The sequence below is a fragment of the Musca autumnalis genome, unplaced genomic scaffold (assembly GCF_047663935.1).
Source record: "Musca autumnalis isolate F117 unplaced genomic scaffold, ASM4766393v1 scaffold_3, whole genome shotgun sequence".
In the NCBI taxonomy this organism is placed as follows: Eukaryota; Metazoa; Arthropoda; class Insecta; order Diptera; family Muscidae; genus Musca; species Musca autumnalis.
The window spans coordinates 87,297,219-87,308,962 of NW_027411866.1; the positions used below are offsets into that span (position 1 = coordinate 87,297,219).

Genomic DNA, 11,744 nt, shown 5'->3' on the forward strand with positions numbered 1-11,744 from the left:
ATCCTTTTGTGAGGGATGTTATTTTTTATAAAAACAGCTAAACCATTTTTTGCGTTACTGTTCGATGGGTGATTTGCAGAGTAGGAGGTAAAGGAATTTGGGGCTATTGCATGACATTGGTAAGGGATGTGAGTTTCCTGTAGCGATATAAAGTGAGGCCGTCGATCCTCTATTAATGATTGGAGATCTATATAATTGTTGATTAAGCCTTTTATGTTCCACTGTAAGATGTTAAAATTAATCATAGAGAGAAAAAAATAAAAGAATAGTGTAAACACTATTATGTCATGGAGACATCATCAGCGTCGTCAACATCTGATCTTCATGCAGTTACTTTTGCCGGTATGTATTTATTTGTATCTATGTCTGAGGTTGGATGGTTTATAGATTTTGAGATACTACTATTGGTGTTGTTACTTTTGACCTTTGCCAAGCCATGATAGATGTTTGGCAAAGCTGAGTAGAACAGTGGGATCTATGTTAGACAGGAAGTTCAGAGTGTCTATCTCATATCTACCTCGTGTTCGGTATCTCCTTGTTTGCAACAAGGGGCACCTACAAAGTCTCTATCTCCACCGCATCTTCACATAGTCTGCAGTAGTCAATGCCACTGTTATCCCATTTTGAACTTAGAGATCTCACCCTGCAGTGACCTGCTATAAGTCCCACAGCGATTTTCATCCCTAAGTTATCAAGTGAGAGGGGGGACGCCGTTCTTCGATGAGAGACCATAGGTAAGATCCCCGTGGATACCCTACAACCAGGTTCCAATAGCCATCTTTGATGTGCCCTCTCATTGAAGATCTCCCGAAGCACATACATCGGTGGCCGGACGGTTCCATCAACTGATAAGTCGATAGGCTTAGAGCCACCTCGAGCTAGATCATCTGCTACCTAAGTTCGAAAATTCGGTAATGGCTGCTTAAAGTTTCCTTTACCAAGTCCATAACCAAGAACATAGGTGTTATTTAAGTAGATATATCGTGTAGACTTGTATTAGTTTATAAAATAAACTTGTATTCATATATTGATTGACCTGCAATTCACACAATTTCTTTATTCAGTTTTTTAAGATAAATAAAACTAAAATTTAACTTAAGACTACATTAAATAATAAAAGTAACTTCAATTTTGATTTTCTGTTATCTGACCTAAGCAAACAAGGAACATTTTTCGCATAATGGTTGATCGACATTTCCACTGCCACTGAAAATTATAAATATATTGTTAGAACAGATAGTAGGAACAATATCCTCTTTAAAAGTATTGTACTTACAACAACGAAATACAAGAACTGCATACAAACTTGCCACATTCAACGCAAGAATAGCCACATTCCTCACACAAATCATTTTGACAATTGACGCATTTATCCTGGACGTACGTTTCACGATTACAACACTTGGCCTTACGACGAACCCATAGAAATTCTTCATCTTGTTCATCAGCTTGTTTAGCTGGTTCAATTTGTCCATTTCCAGAAATAACGACCAAACGATAGAGTGGAGTCTTTTTATTACGATCAGGTTGAATATTGTTGTTGCTAACAGAACGAGCAGCTTGGAATAACATTTTAGTTGTTTTCGCTGTATGGGGTAAAGGAAAAAGGAATTTATCAAGAGTTATTTACAGTGAGATTTTGACTGAGCTGTAAGGACACTGGAACAGAACGAGTTTAGGGCCAGGTCCCGGATCTTGATGATATATATATATATATATATATATATATCTACATATATCCCTTGTGGCCCTGAGTATGATATACATTTTGACTTCCGGAAATATGGGCCTTCAAAGTTCCGCAAATACCCATGACATTCTCGAGAACGGGAACAAAATTTTGTTTTAAGTTATATTTAAGACTTTCTCCTATGGACAGGTACAAATATCGGGAATGGGAACAACAATTTCTTTTAAATTGTAAATTGAAACAATAGGAGAGGCCCATATCTCGGAAGTATGGGCTTGTGCAAGTCAAAATGTATATCAGGGCCACAAGCACTATATGTGGTATATATATCAAGATGCGGACCGGGCCCTAAACTGAACTTATGCCAGGACACTTACCATAGATCTGTTTCATTTTGTTGCTATCATGAGAATCCACAATTTTCTCATTGACATGCATTTTCGTTTGAAGAATGTACGGAGAGGACTCCTCTGAACGCATTCGTTTCAAACTAACTCTCTGCATTTTGCTAATACGATTTTTAAGAACTAAAATTTATAAAAATGTTTCTGACTTCGCCTTTCGGAGGATGAGGATGGATTCAGGAAAAAAGCGTATTTAATAGAACGACTGTTTGTAAACACATTTGTGTGGTTAACCGGGTAACCAGAAAAAGGTAATCGATGAGCAGCTATTCAAATATGTAGTGGGTTCGCATACTAAAATATGCTCTGTTCCAAAACCTGCAAGAAGCTACTACTTTTTACTACGATAACATTTTTTCCTTTATGTTATCGAAAAAATAGTAAAAATTAGTAGATTCTTGCCGTACTGGAACAGACCAATATGGTATATTAAAAAAATTTTCTAATGGACCAAAAAATGTTCTAATAAAAAATCATGGTATTATAGCACATTTACGTTGTACTGGATTTAGTACATACGGTGGGTTTAATAGTACGTTTATACAGTGCCTGGCATTCGTAGAACGGGATATTAAAAGCTTAGGCTTTTTCTTTGACCTCTCACATAAATAAAAATTAATGGATCAAAGAAATTCCAGCTTAATTTCTGATTAGGTAGGCGAATGTTTTTGACACGTCATAGTTAAGTTACTTTTGGTACTTAATCGTACCTTTTGGTACCATAATTAATTGCATTAACATTTATGTAAAAATGAACTTGACAGTCATAGATTTTAAATTATAATGGGGAATGTTGGTGCCAAAAGTTTTAACGAAATTTAAAATTACAGTTTCGGTGATAATTGTAGCTAATGATTAGATATTGCTGCAGGTTTCTGTTTATTTTGTAACGAATTAATATCAAAATACAGAAAACGTTATAAATAATAACGATCTAGGCAGAAAATGTGAAAATGCAGACGTTGCTCACCGGTAAAAAGAGCAGAATTACAAACCTAATCTTGCTTATGGACACAAATCCTCATTTTCTGAGCAATTTCGATGTCAAAACAAGTTCTCTATTAAGACTGGGTCCTCTAAACACTAGAAAAAAATTAATTTGAAGTTATATTTTGCTATTCCACTCGGTTGATAAGGCATAGCTACAAAATTTGTCAACTAGATTTTAAATAATAAATACATCATAATCATTGTGGGCGAGCATATTATGGACTGATAAAAATATATTTGAACATAATTCATCATAAAATACACTTTTCGCCAAAAAGTTGGGTATCTTTGTGAAATAAATGTCCTTCTTATGCTATTTCCATTCCCAAATCGGAAAAGTCTGATCCAACATTTAAATTACTGCGATATTTAATTTTTATCGTTAATACTGTGGACTGCAATGAATATTTTTGCACTTTGAACAATCTTTCATAACATGGTAGTAAACTGATCGAAGTGTTTTGTATTCATTGGCAGAACACTGCTACTATGGTAAGGCTGAATTTTGTGGAGCACGTTTGTAGCGTATTTCGGGTTCAAACTTAAAGATATTTCCTCCGAATATTTTTAAGAGAAAATATGTTCTTACCCTGCGTTTACAAATTTCAGGACAGTTGAGTTCATGTATTGATTGTCAAAATCCCAAAACTTGCCTGTGTGACATGGTAGAACAAATACAAGGTAAAGTTAATACTACAACAAATACAACTCAACAACAACCACATTGAAATTTGTTTTTGTTTGTAAACCTTAGTGTCAACGTAAATGTAAACAAAACAAGGAAATGTCTATAAATTATTGGAATTTAAAAAAACAAATAATTTTTCACATTTGATTGAATATTTTGGAAAACATGAATGAAAACTCGTTAGATTTTCAATTTGAATGTTTCCATATCATTCCACTAAATGCATAATTTCTCGCAGAAAGTAGAATACTTGCAAAAATGTTTCGGTTCGCTGGTAACTCATTGAAAAAAGAGTAGCTGTTTCAATCATTTGCTTTTGAAAACAAAAAAGCACATGTTTATTAGGGCTTTATTCTTTTTAAGTTTAACAAAATACCACACATATTAACAAATATTGTACCGCCTCTATAAGCGGTGTTTTAGTGTGCGGTATGTCGTTCGGACCTGGAGGAGGTTACATGTCAATGATATAAAGCCGTCTTTATGGGAAATAGTTTTTTTTTTCTGATGAATAAATTTGTTCTTCAAAAATATGTATCCCTACTATACATCGAACATAGAAATAAATACATAAAATGTCGTATGGAATTTGACACTAACACTACAACCCAGTTCAGTCAGCTGGGTATTGCTGCTACCTTTTCTTGTTCTACCATGCCTGTGTGACGTAGGCGTGTGACGTAGACAATTGCAAAAACAGTTGTAAAATTATGAATGACAATATTTTGTTACACATATTTTGTTTTTGTACATATTCTTTTGTTTTCAGCACATTGAATTATCTATCATCTCACTTCTTTTTCACAAAAATATCAAAAATTTGTCAACCCGACTGTCTGTGAAAACATGATGGACAGCTGCGAGACAAACGACAAATGTATGTATGTGTTAGTAAATCAGAGTTGTAATTGAAGACAAACTGTCTGGTGTAAACGCTTAGTTACTCTCGTAATCCGCAAAATATTGCGAGAAAATCATCGAAAATGTTGTTTTATGATAAATATCTTGAATATTTCTATATCCTTGAGATATCGATCCGTAAATAATAGCACGTTTATATATAACCGGATTTAACAAACCCATTGGGTTTCAAATGTCAATTCCATTGTGTATATTTCAAATAAATCCTCATAAAGAGGGTTAACCCTGCAAAAAGCTATAATATAAACATGGCCTAAGTCCATAATGGTACAGATGTGTGTAAAATATATTATTTTTACTGTAACTGATAATAATCAAAAATATTTGGTCTGTTCCAGTACTACAAGAATCTACTAGTTTTTACTATTTTTTTTTTCGATAACATAAAGGAAAAAATGTAAAAATCAATAAAAATATTTAGTCAAAATACTTATGCCCCGCAGTGAAATTTTATGCCTGTTCCAGAACCTGCAAGAATCTACTAAGTTTTACTACGATAACAATTTTTCGTTTATGATATCGAAAAATATAGTAAAAATTAGTAGATTCTTGCAGTACTGGAAAATACCATTTATTTCCATTACAAAATTGCAAGCGTATATTTGAATTGATAAAATTTATACTAATGTTAAGTACTCTAGTAGGTTAGAGAGACCACTCGGAGACCTCATGGTCCATTGTGATCATCCTGGTTGTTCGGGGTTGTGTTGATGGGGGGGAGATGATTATTGAAGATTGCTGTTGATGAAATGATTATTGGTGAGACATAGTTATGATGGTTGTGTTGCAGTTGTAGAGATTATGTAGATGATGGATATTGGTGTTTCAAGACTGTGGTAGTGTTCATTAGCTGTTGTAGAGATGATTGTTGATGCGATGAGTACGGTTTCCGGTTTAAGATTGAGGAACGTAGTTTTGTGTGGAGGTGGTGCTTGTCGTGTTCTCCGTTCGTTGAAGCCATCTCAGTAGTGCGATTCTCTAACTCATTTTTTGAGTTACCGACAAAAATCGGTAACATTTAAACGCAAAATTATGAATGAAATGTTCAAATAAAAGTTGACAACACTTTTGCTATCGGTAGAACTTTGCGACTACTTTCTATTGGTCGCTAGCTTACCGAATAATATCGTTAATTACAGAAAATATAAGCATTTTAATTTTATCGATTTTTGTAGGTAACTCAAAAAATGTGTTAGAGAATCGCACTACTGGTTCTTGGCAAGGTGTAGCAGATCTGACGGCGCTGTTTAGCAGAATGCTGTTAGAGATTGGGCGGTGTGTACGCCCACAATACGCAGTCTTCTCGAGGTGAGCATAGAACATCGACATAGTAGATGCTCGATCGTCTCTATTTCTTCCTCATCCTCGCACATCCTACCAGTGCAGCTAAAATTAGCATATTTGCAGCTAAATTTAGCATTATTTTTTTGTATTTAGCCGCAAAATTTCCATTTGGCATTTAGCATTTTTCCATTATAAATTTAGCATTATTCTATCCACGAAATCTGAGATATTTTAGTACTTTTTTATTAAAAAATCTGATAAATGTTGCTTGAATTGAATAGAACAGCTGTTTGAACAGCTCAAAACATCGAAGTCTTCTGTCTTTGCTCTGATTTAAAGGAATAAAAATGTGAATAAGCAAATAAAATAAAACAAACAAAAAACATTAACAGCGTGTTTTTGTAAAAAGTTTTTGCCCATTCGTTCGTCGATTTCATGAACGAAGACACAATTTGGTTTTCATAGCGGTTGACGTTTGTATTCGTGTGACAAACAAATGAAAGCTTTTTATTTTCGTAATTTTTTTGGTTTTCGTAACAAAATCAGACGAACGAATACGTCAAAAATAAACGAATGGAAAAGACCCATCGTTTTTAATGAAAATTAAATAATTTGAGTAATAAATGGCACAAAACACACGAAAACTGGAAGGGAATGCAATTTTATTTATTTCCATAGAAGCACACGCGTATATGTACATCCGTTTCTTCATATTATCAGAATTATTTTTAGACAAATTTGGTTACATTTTTTTCTTATTTTTTGTTTGTCATCTGTTTATCGGGGTTGCCATCAAGTAACACATTTTACGTGCAGATGCCTATGCAATATTCACAAAATAAGTATCATGGAAACCCTAAAATATAAAAGCTTTTATGAAATAGACGAAAGCTTTCAGATAAAAACGAATGGTTCGTAAAATTTTACAAGAACCAAATTTTGAACGTATACGTTTTAGTACGAACGGTTCGTGTGACAGGCAAGCATTTTTACAAAAACACCCTGTAAGTTTGCCCAGGTTGAACTTGTTACACCCTCCCCACGAAATATTCAGAACTGATTTGGGATAGTTACAGCGTGTTTTTGTAAAAAGTTTTTGCCCATTCGTTCGTCAATTTCATGAACGAAGACACAATTTGGTTTTCATAGCGATTGACGTTTGTATTCGTATGACAAACAAATGAAAGCTTTTTATTTTCGTATTTTTTTGGTTTTCGTAACAAAATCAGACGAACGAATACGTCAAAAATAAACGAATGGAAAAGACCCATCGTTTTGAATGAAAATTAAATAATTGGAGTAATAAATGGCACAAAACACACGAAAACTGGAAGGCAATGCAATTTTATTTATTTCCATAGAAGCACACGCGTATATGTACATCCGTTTCTTCATATTACCACAATTATTTTTGGACAAATTTTATCACATTTTTTTCTTATCTTTTTGTTTTTCATCTGTTTATCGGGGTTGCCATCAAGTAACACATTTTACGTGCAGATGCCTATGCAATATTCACAAAATAAGTATCATGGAAACCCTAAAATATAAAAGCTTTTATGAAATAGACGAAAGCTTTCAGATAAAAACGAATGGTTCGTAAGGCCATGTTTATATTATAGCCTTTTGCAGGGTTAACCTTCTTCATGAGGATTTGTTTGACGTATATGCAATGGAATTGACATTTAAAACCCATTGGGTTTGTTAAATCTTGTTATATATAAACGTACTATAAAATTTTACAAGAACCAAATGTTGAACGTATACGTTTTAGTACGAACGGTTCGTGTGACAGGCAAGCATTTTTACAAAAACACGCTGTTAGTTTTTCTTTTTGTTACGAAAGTGCCAATGTCACTATTTTAGGTGGAGAAGTTTTTTGACCACTGGGAACTTAATAATTCGGACCGTTATATGGGGGCTGTAGCAAAACTTGAGCCTATTTACTCAATTTTCGATGGAGAAGTTTTTAACTACAACGAACTTTAAATACCAAATAATATCCAATTCTGCCCGAAGATGTAAAAAAAGAAAAAAAAAACTAAAACCGATGCACAGTGGATCCACCCATTGGCCAAAAATAAAAAAAATTAATGTCGAAATTTTGGTACAACAACTGGCACCTCTGACAGCTATGACATGGACCTTTTTAAAAATATATTAGTTTTTGTTTCATTCGAACTCGAACTTCTCAAGGAAGCTTCAAAAGTCAGAACATTTGAGTAATATTTTTTTGTTGTGAATACAACCTAAATTTTAAGTGCAAGTAAATATATTCAAAATATCGCGAAACTAATACGTATAGCAAAATATTATTGTGGATTTTGAAGGAGGAGATAATAGCTTAATTTTCATTAAAAAATAGTGTTATAGCGTGTTGTGAAATTCTAGTTAGCTGCATATTTTCTTAGTGTATTTTGTAATGCCAACTCGATCATATACTTAAATTTGACCTAAGGTTTTAGTCATGATGCCCACCAGTGCCCACCTCGGGAATAATTTTCCAAAGTAGGTCATGGGTTTAAGATTATTCAGTATTAAAATCAGCTGCCATCTAGTGCCAAACTATAAATGGTGGGTCGCTCACTAAAGCTGCCCTAGAATGGGGTCTCTATGGATATATTAGCGTATAACTGTGTTATCTGACCACGTAAATTAAAATAATTGGCATCAGTGGCAAGATGAAGAAATCTTCTTCCAAACTTGTCTTACGTTGGCGGTACGTGCCTTCCAGGAAGAACGCTATAAGATCTATATTAAACATTTTACCAGTTTTCAGACAAAAATTTTGATTTTTTTTAATCCACTAAATTGGTTGGATTTTATGTTGTTTTGGAGACGGTTTTGTTTCCCCAAGCCTTTTTTTGCATCAAAAGATAATCGGGACATTTGTTTATGTCATTTTGTATTAACAGCACAAAACAATTCTTACCGTATACCCCCTCCAGAGGGGAAAGGGGGGAGAATGCTACGCTCGTGGTTTCTTAAAACACTCTTTGCAGCAGCACAAAGCTGTAACTGGCGCATTGGCTTGATTTTTACACTCTAAATATTTTTGGCCACTTTCTCCATACAAGTGGATCCACTGTGCGATGGTGCCGTTATATTAGGCCATAACCAAAAATTGGACATGTATCCTTGATTTATGGTGAAGTTGTTTAACCACTTTGAACCCAAATGACACCCAAAATAACTTTAATTAGCCGGTACCTTTTTATGGGACCCTTTCCAAAACGTGGACTCTATGTCCACATTTTTTGGTGGAGAAGGTTTTTGGAACCTTAAGTACCAAATCATAGCTAATAAAATGTAACCGTTTTATAGGGGCTGTATCATGAACCGACCTAGTCCATCTTCGAACTTGACCCGATTGCAAACAAAATACGCATTTTTCATAGTGCCCTATCTCGATTTTTGTCGATGCTAGAGTGATTACCACAGACGGACAGACATGCATAGATCGACTAAGAATTTTATCATGAATATATACTTTATGATGAGTTCAATGCACTACAAACGGAAAAAGCACTGTTATATACCTTCTATACTGTGGAGGATGATGACTCAGAAGTTTGACCTATTGCATAACTGTCCTTCCGGGTTCATAATATTAATCACGACTTTCATCGGCAAAAAGAATATTTCACCCACCAAGCTTTTATCTTCATATTTACGCGCAGTGATATTTTTCCTTACAAACGGTTCAAAAATGCGGGTTTTTATTTTAGCACCGAACTCAGGTAAGATGCTGTCAAAAAATTTATTTTCCCTGATTGGCAATTTTATTAGCTTTCTAATGGTATACGTATAAGCTTAATCGGTTACTTAAAATCGGTACAAAATCCGGGTTTTATATCGCTATATCCGGTTCAAAAGATTAGATAACCTGATCTATTCTCCAAGAAAATTTGTCATTAACGTGTTCAGCATATTGGGAGCTATATATGGTAAATATTTCAGATACATCCTAGATGTCAATATAAGCGATAACCAATAGGTATGCCTACCTACCAATACATAAAAAATAACGAATAGGGTAAATGCACCAATAGTCGGCCCTTTAACTTTTTTTTCATTTTTAAACTGGTGTCACAGGTTGTGGGAATATAATTTGACTGTAAATATTTAATTTTACACATCACTAAAGGGTTATGTTTCAGAATTTATAAACTTGTTTTTATTAATTATTTAATAAGTATTGCCAATTTGCATTTTTTCCAAAAAACATCCTATGTTCTAATAGTCGGCATGCATGTTCCTAAGTTCGGCCACTGATGTTCCAATAGTCGGCACCCCTTTTACCGTTGTAGAAAAAAGAAGAAACTTAAAAAAATAAGAATTTATTTCGACTCAAAACCTACATAAATATACATATTTATATTAATTAATAAAACTTAAATCTGACAAATTCATTTACATTAATACGCCTTACAAATATAACAAAAAATTAATCATTTTAACATTTATATTTATTGAATTGAAATTTATTTCCCAATATCGCTCATTTACTAGAAGAGTGACAAATATCAATAAATCAAGATTCGGGAAAAACACGTTTTAAGTTGGAAATGGAAATTTGACTACCCAACTTAAAAAGGCTTTAACAGGAAAAATAAAATAACTACTTAGATCATATTTTGCAAAGAGTTAGTCAGATATCAGTGCTTAATTTCTGTGCAAGATATATCATGATTTGAAGTGCTGTAGTGCACCATACACATAAAAGCCTGAACTTTCGGAACGACCTCCGCTGGACCTCTGACCACCCTCCTCCGAACTTCGGAACTACCTCCACTGGACCACCGACCACCCTCCTCCGAACTTCGGAATTACCTCGTCTGGACCTCTGACCACCCTCCTCCAAACTTCGGAACTACCTCCTCTGGACCTCCGACCACCCTCCTCCGAACTTCGGAACTACCTCGTCTGGACCTGCGACCACCCTCCTCCGAACATCGGAACTACTTCCTTCGGCCCTCCGACCACCCTCCTCCGAACTTTGGAACTACCTCCTCTGGACCTACTACCGTCCTCCTCCGAACTTCGGAATTACCTCCTCTGAACTTCGGAAGTACCTCCTTTGGACCGCCTATCACCCATCTTCGAACTTCGGGGTAGCCTCCTCTGAACCTCCGCACAACTTGCTCTTTCCACATTCTGTCCACATGAACATTAAAACCTGTGCGCTACTACACACGCAAAAACACACAAACGGCAAAAAAATATGTTTCACTCGATTTTACTCTACGAATAAACTAGTACCTACTCCTTTTCGAGTATATTCACTCGCACTCTTATTTTGAAACTACGAGACAAAAAATACATATCTATTAAATTTTTATTGGTGGCCGACGTTAGGAACCATGTAAAAACTGGCATGTTCTAATAGTCGGCATACCTATGCCGACTATTGGAACAACTGTGATTTTATTGTTCCTATTGTCGGCATACCATAAATACGAAGAATTCGCATTTTTTATAAACATTTATCACTTCTGCCTTATTAGTTTTAATAATATATAATATGACAGTCACTCATTTCAAAACAAGATATGAATTAATAGGATTTTTTACTTATTTTACTTTCATTTATAAACTAACAAACTTCTTAAAAAATGCACTTCAACACGTGTTGACAAATCAGTACCGTTAGAAACGACTATAAATGCTAAAATACCGTTCCCAGAACCATGAAAAATTGTATAGAGGGAGAAGGGAGTATATTTTATGTAAATGTAATCTTATTTGACTATACAAATAACGGTAT

General features: G+C 34.5%; 1 protein-coding gene across 1 annotated transcript; it reads right to left on the bottom strand.

The window, feature by feature from the left end:
• Positions 1 to 1,023: 1,023 nt before the first annotated feature.
• Positions 1,024 to 2,330, bottom strand: LOC141399603 (uncharacterized). Its single transcript, XM_073978653.1, has 3 exons — positions 2,068 to 2,330; positions 1,277 to 1,586; positions 1,024 to 1,206 (listed from the first exon to the last, which is right to left on the bottom strand). Exons 1-3 carry the CDS (start codon positions 2,192 to 2,194, stop codon positions 1,152 to 1,154), a joined length of 492 nt encoding a protein of 163 aa, XP_073834754.1. The 5' UTR covers positions 2,195 to 2,330; the 3' UTR covers positions 1,024 to 1,151.
• Between the last annotated feature and the right edge of the window lie 9,414 nt (positions 2,331 to 11,744).